Source organism: Pteronotus mesoamericanus, unplaced genomic scaffold (genome assembly GCF_021234165.1).
Source record: "Pteronotus mesoamericanus isolate MK-2021 breed Mesoamerican mustached bat unplaced genomic scaffold, CSHL_Meso_final contig_90, whole genome shotgun sequence".
Classification (NCBI taxonomy): Eukaryota; Metazoa; Chordata; class Mammalia; order Chiroptera; family Mormoopidae; genus Pteronotus; species Pteronotus mesoamericanus.
Window position 1 is genome coordinate 29,404,891 of NW_026555277.1, and position 22,808 is coordinate 29,427,698.

Genomic DNA, 22,808 nt, shown 5'->3' on the forward strand with positions numbered 1-22,808 from the left:
TATTAGCAGCAGCGGGTCAGGCCATATCGACCCTTATGTTGTGTCCTCCATCAAAACCTCATAATGGACCAAAAACATAATATGAGCACGCTTGCAACAAGACCTCGTTTGCATCCTGCCTTCAAATTCTGGCTCTGTTGCTAATTACCTTTGGGTGAGAGTTTTTTCTCTGACCATTAGGTTACCCACCTGAAAACTGGGGTTGTTTTGGAGTTACTGTCAGAATTAAGTGAATGAACACATGCAAAACTCTTCGAACATTGCTTAGGCCATAGAAATCATTCACGAACCATGGGTGACAACTTAGATGGCCATTATTACCCCAAAACTGGCTTAGATTCATGAGGAGATGGCACGGAGGCAGCTGGAAACCCAGGATCCCAAATACCCAAATTCAGCCTTGCCGCCCACTGTGGCCTATGTTCACCCCACTGGGTCCCTGAGGGACATTGGCACTGACAGATACTCTCAGGGATAAGGCAGGTGACAAACATATGGAGAGGGCCAGCTGTGACACAAACAGTAGTGGGGACTGCGGGGGTTCCACGCCGGGCTTCAGGGGGCAGCCAGGACTCAGGCCCCGCCAACTGCTGCAACGTAGAAAGGCGGGAACAGCGTGGCTAGGCCTGTCAAACGTTTTTAAAGAGCCAGAAATTTGAATTTTTACATCCTATCTCCCCTATTTTTGGATACCGTATTAACTAAGACATTGTTACTGTAGAGTTGGCCCCAAATCACGCAGCTTGGGACCTGGACACAGATGACATTTCCAAGCCGGGGTATGCCTGTCATCATCCATCCTTTTGTTCCCAATTTGTCTGTGGTCTGCTGGTGAGCCGGTCAGGTCCCCTCAAAGCCACGCCCTGGCTAACAGCCCAAGACCAAAAAGACAGAGCAGCCCCTTGTCCCTGGACACCACCCTCATCTCAGCCCATGAAATGGGGGTGAGGCGAAGGGAAACCAGGACAGTGAGGGGGGCCCGGCCTACAGGACCACCTCACGCAGGTGTCCCTCTGATCCAGAGGGCAGTCGGAACTTAGTGGTGGGGACTTAAGCCCCTATCATGGTCATCAAATGGACCTAAGCAGACTACGTGAGGAAATGCGCTTGCTATGCCAATGCAGTTCCAAAACAACGCCACTTGCGGTGAGATGCCACGTCACAGCCATTGGGATGGCTGTAAACAAAAAGACCTAAAGATCAGTGTGGCAAGGAGGCAGAGAACTTGGAACCCGTCCACCCTGCTGACGGGAATGTTAAATGGTGCACCCCTTTGGGAAACAGCGTCTGGCATTTCCTCGCAAAGTTAGGCACAGCATTATCACGTGACCCAACAACTTCACTCCTGGATATATAGACCCCCAAGAGAAATGAAAACATAAATCAAAAAACGCTTGTTCAGGAGTGTTGACAGCAGCATTGTTCATGATAGCCAGAAGGTGGAGACAACCCAAATATCTATCAATGGATGAATGGATCAACCAAATGTGGTCTAGCCATACAATGGAAATTATTTAGTAATTGATAGGAATGAAGAACTAATACATGATACAACATAATGAACTTCAAAAATATTGGGGTAATTGGGGGGAAAAATAAAAAAGACCACATAGCAGATTATCCCATCTATACGAAATGTCCCGAACAGACAAATCTGTAGAGACAGAAAGTAGATGAGCGGTTGCCGAGGGCTGGGGTGTGACGCATAGTTCGGGGGTTGATAGCTCAAGGGCATGGTGATCTTGTGGGGGTGATAATTATGTTCTAAAATGGACTGTGGTGATGGTTACACAACCCTGTAAATGCACTAAAATCCATTCAATTGTACACTTTACATGGGTAAATTGTATATGTGAATTATATCACAGTAACATTATTACCACAAAAAAAGAACTCCCAACTAAGATTGCTACCCTTGACGGCCTTCAGTTAAAACATTTCTGCATCCATATTGCTCTCTTCACATCAGCCCCACTGGAGTACACAGGACAAGCACTCTGAAAGGATGATTTTCCTCAGAGGATCAGAGCTCAAACAAAGGTGACCAGCTGGCCTGCTTTGCCCAGGGCCGTCCCAGTATTATCACAAAAAGTCCTGTGTCCCAAGAAATCCCTTATTCCTAGGGAAACTGAGCTGGCTGGTCGCCCTGGTGCGAACTCTTTCCCGCAGCACGGGCAAGCGCTGCCCTTCGGTGCTGCCAGTGGCTAGAACAGTCGCCAGGTCCTTCTCCCTTTGAGATATAAGTCATCCTGAAGGTCCTCCTAATAGTCAAAAGATATTTTAATTATTGATGTTCCCATTTTACAGACGAGGAAACTGAGGTTCAGAGAGATGAAGTAACTCGCCACAAGTACACAGGAACAAGGAATTGAACCTGGGTCTTTTCCCAAGGCCCAAGCTACTCCTTCTTCTCATCGTACTGTCTCTCACCATACCACTGGGTCAATTTTCCGGGAGCACCCCTACACTGCTTTTGCCCCTGGGAAGGCAGTATGACATCCAGACAGAAGCATGAGTTTTTAACTATAAGAAGTTGAGGAGACGGGTACAGTTTGGTGGTTAACAGCTCAGACTCTGGAGTCAGACTGCTCAAGTTTGAATAGGGGCTCTGCCACTCTTATGCTGTGTGATTTGGACAAGTTACTAAACTTCTCTGTAACTCAGTTTCCCCCTATGTAAAATTGGAAAAATAATAGTATTCCGTGTGCGTGCGTGTGTGTGTGTGTGTGTGAGACATAGGATTCTTGCGGGAAGTAAATCAGTAAGTGTGTAAGAGGCTTAGAGGGAGGCTGGAAAATAGTAAGTTTATTAAATAAATAAAAGAAAGCACAGTTTGATAGACCCCGAATTGGAAAGAAATCAGATTAGTCTTAAGAAAAACCAGGCAGCAGGACCAAATCCAGGAAATGAACTCTAGCATGCTGTTTTGTTTCTTCCCATGAAAATGTTTATGGTTTAGGAATAGCTGGAAGCTTCCCAGACCATAGGCAAACTTGTAAAAGCAACGTGGGAGCAGCAGTCTGGGCAGCCTACCCAACTGGGATGACGCGGTGCAGGCTTGAGGCCCTGTCTGGCAGACGGGAGCCCAGGGGACCCCTTCATCTCTGACCTGCCCATGAGGGCAAGGAGAGCTGGGATCCTCCCACTGAGGTGGCACCTACTACTCAGCTCTCTGCTCTCTGAGTGGGCGTGAGCAACATCATTTTATAGATTTGGAAACAGGCTCCGAGAAGTTCAAGAACTGGTTCAAAGTACAGTTAATAACATGTCAAGTTGGGATTCAAACTGAGATTGAATTCTAAAGTCCCTCTGCTTTATTGCTTCCACATGCGTTATGATTGTCGTGTAACAAAGTACCTCAACACTTAGCAGCTTTAAACAACAAATATTGATAATCATATAGTCTTTGAAGGCCAGATATCCAGGGGTGGCTTAGCTGGGTGTTTCTAGCTCAGAACTCCTCATGAGGTTATAGTCAGGATGCTGCTCAAGGGTACTGTTATCTCAAAGCTCTACCAGGGCTGGAGAACCAGCTTCTTACTCAGTAATGAGGCCGTTGGCCGGCTGGCTATTGGCCGGAGTCTTCAGTTTTTTGTCCCATGGACCCCTCCAGGGGACTGCTCACAGCATGGCAGCGTGCTTTCCCTAGAGCAAGAGTTTCAAGAAAAAGAGAGCAGCCAAGTGAAAGAGCATCAGGGAGGTGCTCCCTTTTATAGTTTATCTCAGTAGCAACACACAACCACTCCTGCCGTTGGATGTCAGTCACACAGACCAATGCCGGCACAATGTGAGAAGAGGCTATAAAGGCCTGTGAATACCAGCAGGCAAGGACCCTTGGGGGACGTCTTGAACACTGGTGACCACACTGCTCACTTTTCAAAAGTCAGACAAGAAGGCACATCCTACTTGTAAAAGCAATACCCCTCACAAAAGTCACAGTAAGTAATCTTAGTCTAACCACTTTTTGGGTGTTTATTGAACACACATTCAATTCATTCAAGGCACGAGGCTGGCCCCTCTGGATACAGGCAGGAGTTAAACCTAGAGCTTACAGTGGCTCATGGGAGGAAAATAAGAATCAAGCCACGTGGATCCTTGGAAAAGAAAAGAGAGCGGCCAAGGAAAAGAGGTGAACTGAGGACTCCATGTCAATGTGGTTCTAAAATCTTCTAGTCCAGGTATGGGTTCATCCTGAGATAACCTGGGTTTATTTCCTTGGGCCTGGACAACACCCCCACAGAAAACAGGAGAGAGAGAAGGAAGAGGGAGAGAAGTAGGAGGCATTGGAATAAACGTCCTTTACTAGTTTACCAACTTCTGGAATATCACAATTAGGCATTCTTTCTGTAGCATGAAATCATCATGCTAAAATTTTGAGCCAAATTTTGCTAAAGAAATGGGGGTAGAAAAAACAGTGAGTCAACCAGATACTAAAGGTGGATAAGGGAAATGCCAGAGGCTGTGTGTTTGAGGTACAAAAGGAGACAGGTGTTTCCTTAAAAAAATCAGAGTCCTGTACTGCCCACTAAAAACCACTTGCCACGTTATAGCCATCTTGTTAAAATCATTTCCATGAATCCCCCCATAAGTGTGATAGGAACCTAGTAGGTAATATCTATTTTTATTTTTTATTTTTCGATTATCGTTTACATTCAAAATTATTCTGTATTAGTTTCAGATATATAACAAAGTGGTTAAAAAGTCTTGCACTTTACAGATGGTCCACAGATGTTTCAAGTACCCACCTGGCTCCGTACATAGTTATCTCCGTATTATTGACTATATTTTCTATAGGTTGCTGACTATTCTGTAACTACCACTTTGCACTGCTTAATCCCTTCACTTTTTTCACTCGATTCCCTCCCGGGTACCCTCTCCTAGTCGCTTCTTCATCTGCTCTTCAGAACAGATCTCCCCCAGGACTACAGAAAAGTCACTAAAACCCCCAAGTGATTCAGTTTCCCCGTCTGGATAAGGCAAATAGTACCGGTTCCTACCTACCCCCCACATAAAGAAACTACACGCGAAAGCAATTTTACATTCTCCGAAAAGGGGCGGAGGGGTAAATTTCAAGAATTCCGATGTGCACAGCCACATTTTAATTCCAAGCAGCCCAGTGGCTACGTTTCCACGGCGTCTGCCAACGCAGGCGCATTCCTCAAACCGGCCAGCCCATGCAGTGCTTGGGTCAGGGGAACATCAGGGGTTTCCCTGGTCCGGTAAGTAAACAAGCTAAGTCATTTCCTCTTCTGAGAACCATCCCGTGCCCGCGTCCTCCGATCCCACCGCTCTCTAGTCAGTCCTCTGACTGAACCACCCAGCCGTGTACCCTACTTGGCTCCTCCCCATTTCACAGGGCTCCAAGCCAGGCAGTTTCCGCCACCCTAAAGGACTACAGCACCCTGGCTTGGCCCACGCAGCCGCACGGACCACGTGACCGCACGTGATCGCACGTCTCGCAGCGAAGCAGTCACATGACCCGGGGAAAATGGCTGCGTTGACTGCGGAAAACTTTGCAGCCCTCCAGAGCCTGCTGAAGGTAAATAGGAGGGTGGGGACAGCGTGAGGAGGCCCTTTGTCCCTGGGATTTTAGATGTAGCAGGAACGGAGATAAACGACCTTCATTTGGAGCCACGACTTTGCCACTGCCTCTCTCCCCAGGCAAGTCGTTGCCTCTTTCTGAGCTGTTTAAAAGAAACAAAATTAACACCGGCCTGACAGTGGTGGGGGAACAAATAAGATAATGGTTGTGAAGGCGCTGCTGGCTTTCCTAATCCGTGCGTTAGGGTGGTAATTGCTTTATCCATGTGGCCAATTCAGATTGCATCCAGCAGCCCCTCTACACTGCCTAGAGGAGAAATTCTCCATGCGTCCGCCCAACACCGAATAGTGTGCGTTCTTTGCTCTGCGGAGTCGCGGGTTTTCTGTATTTGCTTTGACCTTTATGAGGGCCCAAAAATTCTTTTGATCATCATTTGAAAGATTGTAAGGTCGAAAGGGACGTACTTCATGGGACTTTGTAAGGATCAAATTAAATAATGGATTAGAATTATTTGCTTAACTTCTGACCTCCCCCGTAGGAAGGGGCAGCTTTATCTTCCTTCCTAGTTCTTATCATTAGCTGACATTATGCATTTATTGGTCTTTCTCACAAGAATGTAAGATCCATGAGGGACTCCCCCCACCCCCCAAAACACCTGATGAAGAGAGCTAATTATACTCAGCAGTCTTGCGGGGCACAAGTTCATCATTCATGGCACAACATTAATCATTGGGCCACGCAATGGTCGCTCTGTTGTTTTAACCATCCTCCCAGCATTCTCTTGTATTCTTCATCCCTAACGGCACCTAATGTTATTCACAAATGTATCGCCAACAGATGTATCCCCAACACAGCATGTGCTTAATAAATAGCCGTTGGATGTAGTAATGAATGAAGAAGTAATAATGCTGGGTGAGGGTTAGGGCCACATTTATTGTGGTGTTTGGCTGGAGTAGAGCAGTTATTGTCTAAGGTTTTCTGTTTTGCTAGGCTGCCCTTTCCTTGGACCCTTCGCGAGAGAGAGCAGGTATTTGTTGGAGCTTTTTTCTTTCTGCACCCATTAGCATCCTTGGTTGCCCTCTCCTTTAGCTCAATGTCTGAGATAGATGAACAAAAAGAAAACCCGTGGAACTCACCACCATGTCATTCCTTGGTCATGTGGTCCAGAGCAGGTCTGTCTTCTCCTCCTCTTTCAGAATCATCTTGGGTTTGTTTTCTATCTAGTTCCCAGGGATGTTTGTTGTACTTAACAGGAAGAAGAAGGAAAAGTACTTCAAATCCATCTTTCCAGAAATGAAAGTGCCCTATTCACCTTTAAATCTGGAGTCTCAAGGGTGTTACACCATTACATCATATAGAGACAATACTGTGTTCCAAATCTTGGACTCTTTTCATTGACTGTTTATTTTCTTTTCCATCTATGAATTAATTTCTAGGCCTCCTCGAAAGATGTTGTCAGACAGCTATGCCAAGAGAGCTTTTCCAGTTCAGCCCTTTGCTCGAAAAAACTCTTGGATATCACGTGTTCCAGCTTGTCTGTGACCCAAGAGGAGGCAGAACAAGTAAGTGTGGTCAGAAATGACCTTTGGCCACGGGGCTTCTAACTCCTTAGTCTTTTCCTTGACCTTCCAGTCATTTCTGTGTCCAAGGAAATTTTTTCCCCTTAAATGTCTATTGATATTAAAACAAAATAGATTTTTTTTTTTAACGTCAGTGACCTTAAAAACCTTTGTTTGGAATCTTTATTTCCTTGTTGTAAATGAAGCATGGATGGGAGAACTTACCCAGCATCAGAGCTCCCGATCATTTCCTTTTCAGTCTTGTTACCTAGAAGTGTGGCCAAGAGCCAGCCTTTTCATGATTTTCTTTCCCAACCTGTCACTCGCTGATGCTCATTAATTGCTGGTCTGATAGCCCAGGCAAGCTTCTCAGGGATCATTGGGCAGAAGCTCCCAGGCCTGAGTGATCTCAGGGAGGCCGTGCGGCTGGACCTCACCTGATCTCAGCAGATGGCCAAGAGGAAGAGTAAAGGGACTCACGTTACATAGCGCCCTAACCCAGGAGTTCATCCAAACTGGCCTGTGTTGTTGTTGTTATTACTATTTTTGACTCTGGAGCTTTGTTTATTGAAGTTAGCTGCAAAAGAGTAAAAGGCAGAAGTAAGATTATCAAATTGAGTTGGAAAGTTCCTTTGGGTTCCCCAAATGTAGACCCTGAGGCAAAGATTTGGGTGCAGGTAGTCATTTGGGAGGTGATTCTGGACACCACAGAGAAAGTGGGGAAAATCAAACAGGGAAGAGAGACAGACCTATAAAAGGGTGCATGTTAATGAGCGGTTTCTTCTCTGGGCACCTGGGTCCCAATCTTCGGAGCCTGTTAGAAACCACGTGAAACATCCCCCAGAACTGTGCTCTGGAGGGCAGAGATTAGGGCATTTCTTCACCAGGTCCCACTCCTCCTCAGTGAAGGGTTAACGTCCCCTCACCTCTGGTTGTGCCTGTCTGTAGCCGAGCAACCTCCCAAAGCATCAGAGAATGCTCCAAAGCAGAAGTTACCTTCGGAGAGTCTTCCGAGGTTCCACTAAGCATTGTTCTGTCCTCTCAACGACCGTAGCCACACCGGCTACGGACTCACTTGGAAGGTCATAGGGTGGAGCACAGCCTCCTGGCTCTCGTTCCACAGGGCAGAACACACAGCCAGCCTGGAGCTGCTGGTTCTGTTTGTCCTCCCAGGTTGACAGTCTAGGGGCAAGGTCACGACGCTCCTACCACTCTGGATTCAACGCCCAAACCCCACAGGAGCCAATACCACTGGTAACAGTCTAGTAACCACAGCCTGGGGTTCTGGCCTGGCGCACGCAGTCACACTCTGGGAAGCTCCGCGTACAAACGGATTGCTAGAATTCTGCAGCACCCTGAAAATATATATATATATTTTTTGCCCATCTGATTAAAAAAAAAAATAGATATACTTTTGATTGATTCACAATGAATGGCTGTTTTGTGCTGACTGTTGTCATTCCTTTTCTTTCACAATCTAAGGGAAAAGAGGTTGGTGCCCTTGACTAAATAGTTACTGCGTGTTTTAAAGAGTGTGGGGGCGCACCGGTTGAAAATCCCTGGGCTATGAAGTTAACTAAAGGTCAGACTCTATGTAGTAGGAAAGGGTACTTAGTAACTCTTTGCTGGAAAGCAAAGTTTCTGGCAAGTTGATAGCTTCCTATGTCTAAAGGTGGGGGTGGGGGGGGCAGGGTTAAACTTCAGGACAGGCTGAGGCATGCGGGCATCGGCCAGCATCTGCAACAGAGGCCTCAGGACCCCAGAGGCTGTGCTGAGTGGCTGTAGTAGCAGTGTGTGGCAGGCGGGCATAGAGCCCTGCCCCTGTCCCCTGTCCCCTGCCCGCTTTCTCTTACTGCCCAGGGCTCCCATCTCTCCTGCAGCTGCTCCAGGCTCTGCACCGCCTCACCAGGCTGGCGGCGTTCCGTGACCTGGCCTCCGCCGAGGCAATTCTGGCTCTCTTTCCTGAAAATTTCCACCAGAACCTCAAAAACCTGCTGACAAAAATCATCCTGGAACACGTGTAAGTGCTCATTTCTTGAGAGTTCCATGTAAGGCCTATATTGTTTTATTCCTCTTCTAGAAAGAGTAGGTTCGTTCTTTGTTTTTTTTAAAAAAAAATATATATGTATATATTTTTTATTTTTAGAGAGCAAGGAAAGGAGGGAGAAAGAAAGGGAGAGAAACATGAATTAGTTGCCTCTCACATGTGCCCCAACCGGGGACCAAACCTGCAACCCATGTCATGGTGCCCTGACTAGGAATTGAACTGGTGACCTTTCACTTCACAGGACAACGCCCAACCAACTGAGCCACACTGGTCAGGGCAATAGGTTCATTCTTGAAAAGCAAACACAAGAAAGCAAAAAGAAAATCCTAATTCTATGGCCCAGAGGGTTAGCCTTTCAAGACCTGTTTGCTTTTTTAATTAGAGAGAGGTTAGCGGTTTTGTTTTTAACACGGTGGGACAATGCCATTTTATAACTTGCTTGTTTGAAGTTCACAGTGTTAATGGTGCTTCAGGTCAATAAATACTCACCTTCAATAACATTTTTAATGGTTAAATGTATCCATTATATGAAGAAATTATGTGTAATATAATTAAGAAATTCCCAAGTATTAGACATTTATGCTATTGGCCATTTTCACTTCTGTGAACACTTCATCATAGAACTTTGTTCTCCTGCTTCATTATTTTATTGCTGGGTTAAAGGCAGTGGACGCATTGAGGCTTTGGCTTTATGCTGTCGCGCTGGCCGTCGGAAGGGTTGCCCGACTGTTGTTACACCAGTAAGACACGAGTGGGCCTTGCTCGAACCTGTCACCAGTGCTAAGGGACCTTTTTTTTTTTAACATTTTTTCCATTTCACACATGGCAAATGGTACCTCACGTCGATTTGTATATCTTTGCTACTAGTCATGTCCAATATCTTTCGTATGTTTTTTGATCAATATTTATTTTTTTGTGGATTATCTGTATATTTTTGTGGCTGGGCAAAACCTTTTAAAACACATACAGTTTAATCAGATTTGATGAACTACTGGCTAGCAGCAGGTTTGAACAGACCTCTCTGATAATAGTAACAGAAAATGCCTATTGTTGAAGGATTTTGTTGTTTATAAAGGAGCTTCCTGATATGTGATCACATCGTATTCTGACTCTGCTTGGCATCTCACTGTGCTACTGTTTGCTGTAGCATTAGACAGGCCTGTGTGGGTGTGTTTGGCATACAATGTACTGCATTGGCCCTGACCTGTGTGGCTCAGTTGGTTGGGCGTTGTGTCTGGCAAAGCAAGGGATTGCCGGTAGTTCGATTCCTGATCAGGGCACATGCCTGGGTTGCGGGCTCCGACCTGGCTGGGGTGCGTAAGAGAGACAACCGATTGATGTTTCTCTCTCACATTGATGTTTCTCTCCCTCTTTTTCTCCTTTCCTTCTCCACTCTCTAAAAATAAATAAAGTTTAAAAAATAAGATGCAGTGCCTTGTGTAGTAGATGCACAATAAAAAGGGAACAGGTTGCCCTTTTCTCTGTTTTGTGTCTGAGAATGATGGCACGATAAGGTTACAATGCATTAAGCCTTTTCCTTTTTTTTTTTTTAAGTTGTGAAAACTAGTAGCACTTGTGCCCTTAAGGTCACTAAGCTTTAACAAAGCAAACAGCAAAGAACTGCTCCTTGGAATGAGGTTATTTCTGTGGTCCTTTCCTGTCAGAGGTGATTACAGGCCTGAAGGTTACAAAGTGGGAGAGCAGAGGCCCAGGTCCAGGGGCCCCTCTTGTCGTCCGAAGACGCTGTCTTCACCCCCTTGCCATCATTCTTACCTGCTCTTTCTCTCTGAAACAGATCTACTTGGAGAACTGAAGCCCAAGCAAATCTGAGTGAGTATCAAGAAGTCTGCCTTGTCCTCCTCGCTCCTCTCCCCAGCCCCAGCCCTGAATCTGCCAGGTGGCCAGAGTTTTTAACCGAAAATCAGAGTGAGGTAACCTAATCCCAACTGAACAGGGCGTGTTGTTTTCCTTTTCGATTCTGCTTTTTAAATTTTTTTTATTATAAACTTAATATAGGCATGTTGTTAAACAAAACAAAACATAAATATCCAAGACATTAAGTGAAATACTTCAAATAATGACATTTCCATTAGGAAAAAACCATAATTAAAATCAGTTTGAAAGACTGAATGAAAGTGTATGTTTAATAAATGATCACGAAACTTACTTGGAGCCAGTCACCATGCTGAAGAATTCTACCTGCATTAAGTCATTTACTCTCCCCAACAACCCTGGGAACTAGGCTAAGATTATCCCTGTTTTACAGATGAGGAACCAGAGGCTCAGAGGTCAGGCAGGCAGAAGAGCCCATCTTCAAGCCAAGTCTGTTTGTCAAGCAAAAGCTCTGTCCACTACTGTGAAAGCCACACTTTCCCTAAGACCCAGGCCACAACCTCATCTTCTCTACCTGTGTCACTTCTCCTTCTGCCCTGGCATCTGGAGGGTTGGGTGTCCAGGCAGAGGCTTGGAGACACTGCCACCGTGAATTGGTGCTAAGTGCGGGTGGCACGGAGCAGTGGACCCCGCCTGTCTGCCCCCCTCAGGGACTTGCAGTGCAGCTGAGACGCGTTACACGCGGACAGCCCTCAGAGCTGCTGGTCACAGAGCGAAGGCTCAGTAAACACTGGCAGTGTGAGCTCTGAGCTGGCCTGTCCCCCACCCCCAACAGTCTCTCTGCCACGCCTGGTTGACCTGGACTGGAGAGTCGACATTAAAACCGCCTCCGACACCATCAGCCGCATGGCCGTCCCCACCTGCCTGCTCCAGATGAAGGTACGTCTGTTGTCATCCTCACCAGGAGGAAAGAAGGGGTGGCACTGACTCGGCGCTCCTGTGGGCCATCGAAAATACCGGTCTCCAGAGCTTGGGGATCTTTAACTCCATAAATAAAAAAACTTGAACTCCCCCCAAATACAATATTTAAAAAGTACATGTGTACTACTGTATTAACGTAGACATGATAAAGCATACACTGAGAGTGGAAATTTTAAAATAAGACAAGCACAAAACATAAATTTTAAAAATTATTTGCCAATACCTACAGGTTACCTTATACCCTTAGGGGAAAGTTTAGTATTAAGAATAAGAGCTCAGATATCAAATGGCCTTCTGGATGGTTTGGTACACTTCAGCCGCCTTCTCATGCAGTGTGATAAGGTTGTCACTACGTGGAACGTGGCTGATCCAGAGTTCCTGTTAGCAGTTGGAGATGTGTCACTTCTTCATTTTCTTGTCCCCATGCTCTTGCCTCTTTGGTGTTATCTTCACTTTACAGTTCTTTTTTTTTTTTAATAAGATTTTATTTATTTTTAGGGAGAGGGGAAGGGAGTAAGAAAAAGGAGAGAAACATTGATGTGAAAGAGAAACATCAATCAGTTGCCTGTCATAATCTGCCCCAGCCAGGGACCGAACCCATAACCCAGGCATGTGCCCTGACTGGGAATCGAACCAGTGACCTTTCACTTTGTGGGACAACACCCAACCACCTGAGCCACACCGGCCAGGGAATCACTTGAGAGCTCTCTTCAGGAATCTTTTTAAGCCATGTTTCCATTTTAAGGGTTTGTTTAGTTAAAACCACATAACAGGAGGCTGTTTTTACTTAGCCACTCAGAAACCCAACACTTACAAGATGATGAAAATGTAAAGGTTCCTGTAACAACTCAGTTATTACATATTAGTAAAACTTACTTTTTTAAAAAGATAGAAGTTATAATACAGGGGTGGGCAAAAGCAGGTTTACAGTGGTTCGTATGGTTATGATTATTACAGATCTTTATTAGGTAGACTGAGAAGTGCTCAAATTGCCGCCCTCCGTTATGTACACATTCTTACAGTCTACTTGCTGTGCTCAAGCACAGTTTGGCACAGAGTTCTTTATAATCCTACTTTTGCCCATCCCTATATTTGTCCTGCATCCCACTGGATCCTTCTGTACCCCTAGTGCCCATTGTATAAACTGCCAGTATGAACATGTGATGTTTTCTCACTTGACTGCTGGCCAAGGCGGGAGTGAGCCTTGGCTTCCCTGACACCTGCCCTGAGCACTCGTTGCAAATGGAAGCTGACCCCCAGCCTCGGCGGCGGCGTCTTCCTTCTCTGGTTGCCAAGTGACTCCTGGGCTTGGACTGTCTGTAGCTCTGAGCAGAGAGGCCCTCTTCAGAGGTTCCCCTGAACAGGGCGGGGCTCACGGGTCCAGGGATCACCCACAGGGCGTTTGGGAGTGAGGTGGTTTTGACTTTGAGACCATATTCTCTTTTCAGATCCAAGAAGATCCCAGTCTGTGCGGGGACAAACCCTTTGTCTCAGCTGTCACCGTGGAGCTGAGTAAGGAAACACTGGACACTATGCTGGACGGGCTGGGCCGCATCCGAGACCAGCTTTCTGCCATAGCCAACAAATGACCCCGGCCAGCTGCCAGCCCCAGCTGCTGTCAGCAGTGGAGCGCCTCGCGACACCGGGTGGGCTGCCCCGCTGCAGCAGCTGCAGCCAACAACAGGCGGGATGGTAGGGACGAGAGGGGCTGCCGACCAGAAGGCACAGAAGGCGCAGCTGCACTGGGAAGCAGCAGCCACGCCCCCACGCTGTTCTCACTCATCTTCTCTGTCCTCTTTCTGGGGCTGGTGAGCAGAAGCCTCATCTTCGAAAGGCTCCTACATCTTTGAAAGGCTCATACATGTGACTTAATTACCACAGTGGCAGACGAGGGAACCTTTGCTTCCTCCGCTGCCTTGGCTTGGCCGCTTGGAGAGCCTGCCCAATGAGTTCCTTACCAGCATTGGCGCAGATTGGTTCACTCCCAGCCCTGGAGCACGTGGAGGGAATCAGGTGGGCAACACCGGTGGCTCCCACTTCTGTCAGAGAAACTGGGCAGACCCCACAGAGCAGGGTCACTGCAGTGTGGCCCACCTGCCCTACGTCCAGAGCCTCTGCAGCTCCCTTGGCCCTGCTGGGCTGCCTCTTGGCACAGGAAGTCTGAAAGGGGGGCCATTTCCCTTCTGCATGAAGCCGGGGCCCCCTTCACAAATGCAGCCACCCCAGGGTGGAGGAGGGGGGGAGGCTGAGAATAAACAGTTGTGAAAACTTCATGATGCTGTTCACATTCCTTGTAGCTTCTGCCCTTAGCCTGAGTCTCTTGCCTTAGGCTGGTGCTGCCTGTCCTTCATAAGGGTGACCCCAACTTCCTAATTCCCAGCTAAGCTCGTGACCACAGTGTGACCTGAAACCAGGCACACAGCCCTCACCGCCTCCCTGCATCTCAGGTAGAGCAAAAGCAAGGTTGACAGCATGTGCTTGTCGGAAGAGCTATGGCATGAAAGCACTCTTTCCAGTCTAACCAAACAAGATCGTCTGTCACATGCCTGACGTGTCATAGGAACTCAGCGTGTAAGGCTCCCCTGCCCCAACCCAGATGGCTCCAGTAGCTGTAGCTTGCTCTCTGAGTGGCCTTGGGTGGTGGGGGTGGGAAGAGATGGGCGGGGGAGAAGCCTGGGTTAAGGGGATGGATTTGAGTCAGGCAGCCAGGGGCGGAAGCCAGCTCCACCGCTTCATGGGGCGGTGGGGGGTGGGGGGCGGGCGGTGAGGGCTTGACCTCTAAGCCTCAATTCTCCCTCCTCCCCAACTTTTAAATTAAATGACTTAACGTACCTAAAAGCACTTAATACTGTTACGACAAATACGAAGGGCTTGATGATGTTAGCCTTCATTATTAATGGGAAGGAAAGTAGAAAGCACTCTGCTTTCATTGGTTCATCTACTGTAATGGGGCTGGTATAACGGTGTTATCCTCCCACAGCTGATGAGGACGTCAGCTCTTTGAGGTTAAGTCACCTGCTGGTAAATGGCCTCATTAGGACTTGGGCCCAGATATTTCTAGCTTTCTCTGCCACACAGGGCTCTGCAAGGGATGTGGAGTTCTCTGACTTAAGCTCCATTTGGAAAATACAAGAACTGAGGTAGAGATGAGAAATCGGCCCACCTGGTGAGACACCAGGAAGGTCAAGGAAAAAAATGCCAGACTCCGCTTTGTCCTCTAGCACCTGGAAGCTGAGCTACCTTCTGTTAAAATGTCAGTGTTTAACCCTTTGGGGGCCCCACCCATGAGTCTTTGATGAGGGCTGTGGATCCTTTCTGTAGGAGATGAATGAACATTATGTTTTTTACGTTCGATGACGAGTTCATGGACCATGGAAGGCAGCTCGCTATTTCAGGTTGAGAGCCTTGTCTTCGTTCCTCTCTGTTGTTCTTCAGAGGGGGTCTCTGACCCACAGAGATCTTCAAATCTCATCCTATGGGCCTCTTTAAAAGAAGCTTGAAGCAGGGAGCCCAACGTGGGTGCTGGGGAGCTGGGCATTCCTGTACGCAGATCCACCTAAACAGACCAGCAGGGAGCATGATGTGGAGAAGGTGTTCAATAGCTAGAAAATTCAATAAACGATTGCTCCCCTTTTTCTCATGTGCTCATTTAAGGTGCTTGTTTACCACTGTCAGGGAAGATGGATTTTGGGCACAGTATTACTGGCTGGCCTGACCCTACTTCTACCTATTGATTTCAAAGGGAGTTCTCTCATTCAGTACTTGCCTGGTTTCCTAGTAGTACTGTCTGTGTGCTATCCTTTATGCAGCAGCACGGTTTGGGTGTCCAGACGCCACCCACAGAAGGGCAATGATAAACCTCAGTGGCAACTGTGTCCCTGGCTGCCCAGGGCTTTTTTCCACAGGCTTGACCGTGGGACTGAGCATTTGGTTCTGTGTGGATCAGTACGCGTGCCCCATGGAGATTGTCCCATGATTGTACATGACTCAACTTGGGCCAATCTGAGTCTTCCCCTACAACTTTTTTCTACTGTAATCAGCAGCGAAGACCACTACCTGCCTTGGCTCTGATAGTGAGGCCGGGATGCTTGGGACCATCTTCCCACTCAGAGAAAGTGCACCTGCTGGAGAGGCTAGCCGAGAGAAAAGCAGAGCTTGGAGGTTGTGAAGTGGGGGGAACCCAGTGTGCCTGATACCAACCTCCATCTCTCTCCCAGTGTTCCCATCAGGATGGAAAACGTGCCCAGGATTCGCTTCAATCAGGGATGGAAAGACACACACACAAATAATTGTCACGAAGGAAGATGTTTATACTGTTGGATCCCTAGACACAGGAGGCATGGGCAGGCACAAAGGGCCACGTAGGGAAGGGCTGGGGTTGGTTGGGGGCAGCAGGGCTTTATTGGGGTGTTCTCAGGAAGGAATGGGTGAAGAAGGGTAGGTGCACTAAGCCTAGGATTGGCTACTTTAGATAATGTTGTCAGGCCCTGGGCTACAGGAATGGTCCCTAGTTGTGCAGTATGTGGTCCTGGGTGATTCAGGGCCAGGGTAGCATTTGCTTGGTAATCGATAAAAGTCATATCTAGAATCAAGATGGTGGAGGAGTGAGTGGAAGTCACACTGACCTCCCAGGACCAACCTGGAATTACAACTAAATTGTGGAGAAATCACCTGGAACAAACAACTGAACAAAAGCGAGAGAGGAACCTTGTAACCTTGGAGACAGAAGAATCGGCTTTAGCGCAATCTGACTGGTAAGGAATGTGGTAGAGACTCAAGAAGGCAGGCGGGGCGCCCACGGGCGGCAGCACCAGAAGGATATTGAAATGGCCAGTCGGATCCCCCTGAGAAGAGTGGGGTCTAAACCAAAAGCAGGGATCTCTAGCCTATGGCACCAGAGCCCAAAAACTACACAGAAAACAGCCAGCTGCAAAAAGCGGCAAGGTTGCTCTCTGCCAGAGACAGGCAGCTGGAGACGCAAAGAACCATTTAAAGGGCCAACACATAAATTTTTGTTTGAAGCCACTTACCCTGGTCTCCGGCAAAGGTGGGGACAGAGTCGGCTAGAGACACCTGAGGAGAGACTGGGGAAGGAGGCTTTGGGGTGAGAACAGAGAGAGTGGCCAGCGGGGTCCCAGTGCTGATGCCTTCCCCATGGGGCAGCAGCCATCTTGCTCAGGCAGAGACCACTCCCCTTGAGTGGCAGCAGCATCAGAGGACCCCAAAGCCCCGCCCCCAGATGGGATTCCACCCCTCCCTGTGCTGTCTAAGCTGCCTGCTGAGTGCAGAGTGGCAGCCACAGACAATTGATCCTTGGCTAAAGGGGGTGCAGAGAGTTCTGGAGACACTTGAGGAGAGACTGGAGAGGGAGGCTTTGGGGAGAGAAAGGAGAGAGTAGCTGGCGGGATCCCAGTGCAGACTCCCCCCCGCCCCCCCGCTATACGGCAGTAGCATGAGAGGAACCAATAACCCCACCGCCAGGGGGTACTCCTCCCCACCCTGAGCTATTTAAGGGTGATCTACTGAGTTCAGAGAGACTAGATTAACAGTTGAAGGAGACAGCCACAGACAGTAGATTCTTAGAAGCCTCAAACAGACTGCCTAAGGTCAGACGGGGTCAGCACCTGACATCGTCAGAGGTAGATCCAGAAAGTAAAAACAGTGGTCTCCAACCATAGAAATTCACACCACAAAGTGAGGAAATCAAGAGAGATCAATTTAAGAAGCAGAAGCAAAAAAGAAGAGTCCTGCAAATAATGGGAAGACAAAGAAATACCCCTCATTTGAAGGGAAAGGAGGAATCCCCTGAAAGAGAACTAAATGAAATAGAGGCAAGTAAACTATCAAATATTGAGTTCAAAACAACGGTTCTAAGGAAGCTTAATGAGCTCATTGAGCTCAGAGAGAATTACAAAAAACTACAAGGAAATTATGAGGAACTTACTGCAAACTATATCAGCATGAAAAAGAACATAGAAACTATCAATAAGAGACAAGAGGAAATGAAGAATACCATTTCTGAATTGAAGAACACAGTAGAAGGAATCAAAAGCAGGCTAGATGAAGCTGAGAATCGAATCAGCGAGCTGGAGGACAAGGTAGAAAAAAAAGCTCCCAGAAAGAGCAAGAAAAAGAAAAAAGACTCAAAAAGAATGAAGAGGCATTTAGGGAAATGCAGGACAAGCTGAAATGTAATAATATCCATATAATAGGGATACCAGAAGGAAAAGAGGATGAGGAAGGAATAGAGAACCAGTTTGAAAAAGTAATGATGGAAAACTTCCCTCATTGGAGGAGAGAAAAAGTCACAAGTCCAGGAAGCGCAGAGGGTCCCATTCAAGAGGAACCCAATGAGGCCCACTCCAATACACGTCATCATTAAAATGGCAAATATCAAAGACAAACAGAGAATCCTAAAGGAAGCAAGGGAGAAAGAGGTAGTAACATGTAAGGGAGTCACGGTATGGCTAGCAGCTGACTTCTCAACAGAAACACTGCAAGCCAGAGGGGAATGGCAAGAAATATTCCAAGTCAGGAAAAGCAAAGGCCTGCAACCAAGACTGCTTTACCCAGCAAGGCTCTCAATTAAAATGGAAGGTGAAATAAGAAGTTTCCCAGACAAAAGAAGGCTAAAAGAATACACCTCCACCAAACCAGCATTGCAAGATATGCTAAAGGGACTGCTTTAAGAAGATGAAGAAAAAAAAGTCTATGAATACCCAGTTCCTTTCATGGTCGCCAATACTTGATATTACCAATATTTTTTAATACTTATTAATCTTATTGTGACAATGATGTGTTATTTTATTTGTTCCTTTATTAGTTGTTGAAACTAAACCTGCTTTTGTATATTTCTTGCCTATTTCTATTATTTTAAAAAAGTTTTAAATAACTTTTTGGTATTCTTTATCCCTGTTTTGATTAAATGTTTGTAGAATTTTTTCCCTAAAAGAACCCCAAAACAAACCATTAACCCTTTTTTAGATGTGTTGCAAATACTTTCCTATTCTATTACTTGTCCTTTAACTTTTTTATATGTATATTACTGTACAGTCTTAAATGTTTAATATAGTCATATTGTCAATATTTTACTTTATAGCTTCTGGGTTTGAATATGTTACTTCAGGGTAAGAAAAATATTATTTTGTATTTCCTCCTAAAACTCCTTAGATTCTACATATTGATTTTTAACTCACCTGAATATTTCTTGTATACTGTGTGAAATAGGGCTCTATATTTGTTTTATTTCAAGCAATAGTGGTCCATGCACCTTATTTGTTGAATAAGCCTTATTTTACCCATTGATTTGAAATATCAACTTAATCATATATTACATTGTTAGATATATACGTTTGTCTCTAGAATGCTCATTATATTTCATTGATCTACTTGGTTATTTCTGTGCTGGTGTCATGTTGTTTTAATTGCTGAGACTTTATAATGGTTTTAAATTTTTTAATATTTTATATTTAACTTTGACATTTAAAAAAATTTTAAAAATCTACCTGCAAGAAAGAAAGAAAGAGATGGAACTCCTACCTTTTGTGACAACATGGATGGAACCGGAGGATATGAAACTAAGTGAAATAAGCCAGCTGATGAAAGACAAATACCACATGATCTCACCTATAAGTGGACTCTATTCCACAAAATAAACTAATGAACAAAATAAACCACAGGCATGGAAACATGGAGCAGACTGAAGGTGACCGGAGGGGAGGGGGAAAGAGGACAGTGGTGGAAAGAAGGAGAAGGGACTAGACAAAGAACATGTATGAATGACCCATGGACATGGGCAAGAGAGTGGGAATTGACTGTGGGAACGGGGCCGGAGGGTGGTGGGATGGGTGAAGGGGGGTAAAGGGGAAAAAAGTGAGACAACTGTAATAGAATAAACATGATTTATACATTTTTAAAAAAGTTGTAGCTGCAGGTGTGACTACGGGTTGGCTGGTTTGTGTATCAAAGCTGTACTCGTGGGGAGTTGTTTGCAGTCTAGGGATTAGCTCACCCTAGGAGGAACAGCCTCTTCAGGATCAAGACCCCAGATTCCAGAGCATCAGGAATACAGAAAATGAAATCCACTCAATACAAGCTTGTGATGCAGTAGCAAACAACTCCCAGGTTGCAGTGGCGTTGAATACAACCAAAGTTTATTTTGGCTGCACAGCTGGTGGAGGTGGGGGACAGGAGGTGAGTGCCCTACTCGCTGTGGTCACTACGGGGCCCCAGACCTTGCAGACTTCATCTCAGCGTGTGCCTTCGCAATCACCGAGACAGGACAAGGGAATACAGCAGATTGCATCCTTGCTCTTAAAGCTTTTGCCCAGAAGTGACAGGCAGGTCACATGGTCACATCTAACTTCAAAAGGGCAGAGAGTGCCAATCCCACCACGTGCCAGGAAGAAAGGAAAACGGGGTGTTTGCTTTTAGCTCTGATAACTGCTGTCCCCATCATCTGAACCAAGTTTCCTTTTCTTTGCCTAAGCTGGTTTGCATGTACAAATGAAAGAACTGCGAATAATAACATACTTGCCACCTCAGCACCCTTTCTCATGAGAAACATTGTCAGCAGTGTGGCAAAGCATTTTAAGTAGTTTTTGGATCTCTTCCTGCCGCTCCAGCCCCCGCAGGACAGTGGAGCATCCGTTCATTTTAGTGTTTGTGCATTTTATTGCCAAGGCAGCTCCGCCAGGTCCAGGCCTCTGTTGGGATCCAGGTCTGAGTCTTGACACTCAAAGGCTGTTTGTTGGCTTCTCCCTTCCTGCCTCAGTGTAGGGAAAAGAAAACCTGCAATTCTGCCCAGACAACCAGAGCTTTCCCTTCATCCGGTGGCCGTAAGCGCTTCCTCATCCAACCTGCCTTCCCACTTCTATCCGGGTCATCTTGTCCTCCTCGCCTCCCTTTTGTGGTGATGTTCAGGACCAAAGATATTGACGTAAGGCTCAGGCGTTTGGGTCTTTCCCACGCCAGCCAGTGTTCTCCAAACACACAGCAGGCGCCCCATCCAAAAGTCATTAGTCAAGCTCTGTGGTCTGGTATTTAGAAATTTCCAGGAAATGAGTCCAGTGTGGTGCAACAGGCTCTCCATCTTTTTGTTCAAGAAGCTGAGGTATCAGAAATAAGAGATGGTTTTTGTTACTCTTTTAATATATATAGATATATTTTGAATCTAGAAACCATTGACTACCTGGCATTTTGAAAGTTTTCTAGTGGTTGAACATTTACAAGAACTGTTTGAGCTAGGAACCTCCTGACTTCCACGTACTGCTAATTCCTAAACATTCTTTTACCTGCATGATGGTGACTTCTGTACTTCTTCAGTGCTCACATTTCTGCGGTTTAATTGTCCTTTTAACAACTACTTTAAGAAAGGATAAGAGACTTCCTAGTAGCATTCCCTGGTGGGTGCCGGAGGACCCTAATCTCCCAGGAGAGAGAATCATTCTTCCTTTAAGGAAATGTCAAGAGCTCATAAAGGGAAGTCTGAGAGGCTGAGTTGCTGTCAGCCCTGGGCTCTGGGGAAAGATTCTGATGGGTTTTCAATGCCTTATCTGCGAGTGGAGATAAGATATCTATTCAGGTAATGCACATCCTAGATTGACAGTGAAGTGGGAAGTAGACTCCTGACTGAAAAAAGGGGGTGTCGTTGGCTGCTGGTATCAATGTTGCACTAGTCATAGGGCCCTGGACACATCCCACACAGTGAAGTACACCCGCACAGGGTGAACGATGAATGAATTGAGAAATACTTTAGGACGTCAGCGGGAACTGGGGTCCTAGCTGCAAACTAGATCCGCGGCTCAGGGATGGCCTCTGGTTAGGATTTCAGGAACTGGCAAAACGCCTATGCCAGCCATTCCCTTGGTTTATTCACCCTCTGGGAGTGAGCCTCGTTGCATTGGGATATTGTTTTGGCTCCTTGAACAACAGCCAGCTCCCATGGATTGGGGAATTTAGTTCATCCCTCACGTGGACATCTGGGCTGGTAGAGGGTGTGAGGAAATGAGACAGTTCTGCCCCAGGGGATGATCCTTACACCCAGGTTTCCTGCATCTCGTTGCTTCACCAGCCACCAGTGAGCAAAGTCACTACACTCCAAGTCCATACCGCAGCCCATGGGGAAGAAGAAAAAGGAGGAGAAGCATGTAGCCAGGGGCTTCCCGGTGTTTCCACTTATATCCCATTGGCCACAGTCCCATAGCGCACATGTAGCTACCAGGTAAGTTGGGAAATACGTTCTCCAGCTGAGCAGCCATGGGTCTAGCCACAGCCCACAGGGCGGCGGGCAAGCCAGTGAGGCTCGTGACTAAAAGACGAGGCTGAATAGAGCAGGTTAACATGGCTTTCTGTTGCTTTCCTAGACCCGGTTTCCCGGAGGAAGCGAACGGAAAGGCTGCCCGGGTGTGGGTGCGTGCTGGGGAAGGGGTGGGGGACTTGCTTCTTGAGGCTGGAGACCATGTCTCCTTAGCTGGGTATCCACAGTAGCTAGTGCCGTGCCTGGCACCCAGCAGACCGTCCAATAAATGCCCATTCCACAAACGCACGCAGGATTTGACCTGTAGTAGTAAGTGAGGGTTGAATTCTATTGAATTGATTAGAATGGCAGACAGACGGAATTAACGTTGACCTGCCCCGCTCGTCCTAAGGCTAACTCAGCAGCGTGTCCTTTCACCCTAAAAAAATGTAGCCAAACACCCGCGGTGGGGCCTGTGGCGGCTGGGCCCGGATTCACCCGCTGGGACCACGCCCCCACCTGGCCACCCGGCTCTGGCCTTGACGGACCTCGGGATCTGTGCCATGCGGGTGGCTGCGCCCAGCAGCCTCCCAGCCACTCCAGTGTCGC

At 46.9% G+C, this 22,808-nt stretch overlaps 1 protein-coding gene and 1 long non-coding RNA gene across 3 annotated transcripts; one reads left to right on the forward strand and one right to left on the reverse strand.

Moving 5' to 3' along the window:
* The first annotated feature begins 5,462 nt into the window (after nucleotides 1-5,462).
* COMMD9 (COMM domain containing 9) lies at nucleotides 5,463-14,218 on the forward strand. 2 transcript variants are annotated; one of them, XM_054585896.1, is made up of 6 exons: nucleotides 5,463-5,539; nucleotides 6,979-7,104; nucleotides 8,982-9,121; nucleotides 10,944-10,978; nucleotides 11,817-11,920; nucleotides 13,411-14,218. In XM_054585896.1, the coding sequence occupies exons 1-6, from the start codon at nucleotides 5,489-5,491 to the stop codon at nucleotides 13,549-13,551; spliced, it is 597 nt and encodes a 198-aa protein (XP_054441871.1). In that variant the 5' UTR covers nucleotides 5,463-5,488; the 3' UTR covers nucleotides 13,552-14,218. The 2 variants fall into 2 exon arrangements, with proteins under 2 accessions (XP_054441871.1, XP_054441872.1); XM_054585897.1 differs by lacking the exons at nucleotides 11,817-11,920; nucleotides 13,411-14,218 and adding an exon at nucleotides 11,415-11,703 and having other exon boundaries at nucleotides 5,476-5,539.
* LOC129080460 (uncharacterized) lies at nucleotides 6,637-8,147 on the reverse strand. The gene is made up of 3 exons (XR_008530184.1): nucleotides 8,098-8,147; nucleotides 7,327-7,678; nucleotides 6,637-6,787 (listed from the first exon to the last, which is right to left on the reverse strand). It is a non-coding gene; the product is annotated as an uncharacterized LOC129080460 (long non-coding RNA).
* Nucleotides 14,219-22,808: the final 8,590 nt, after the last annotated feature.

Bases quoted from the DNA above. Each gene is read 5' to 3' on its own strand.
- COMMD9 (XM_054585896.1), top strand. From the start codon at position 5,489: ATGGCTGCGTTGACTGCGGAAAACTTTGCAGCCCTCCAGAGCCTGCTG. The intron at 10,979-11,816 runs GTGAGTATCAAG...CACCCCCAACAG, and splicing joins TGAAGCCCAAGCAAATCTGA to TCTCTCTGCCACGCCTGGTT. The intron at 11,921-13,410 runs GTACGTCTGTTG...TTCTCTTTTCAG, and splicing joins CCTGCCTGCTCCAGATGAAG to ATCCAAGAAGATCCCAGTCT.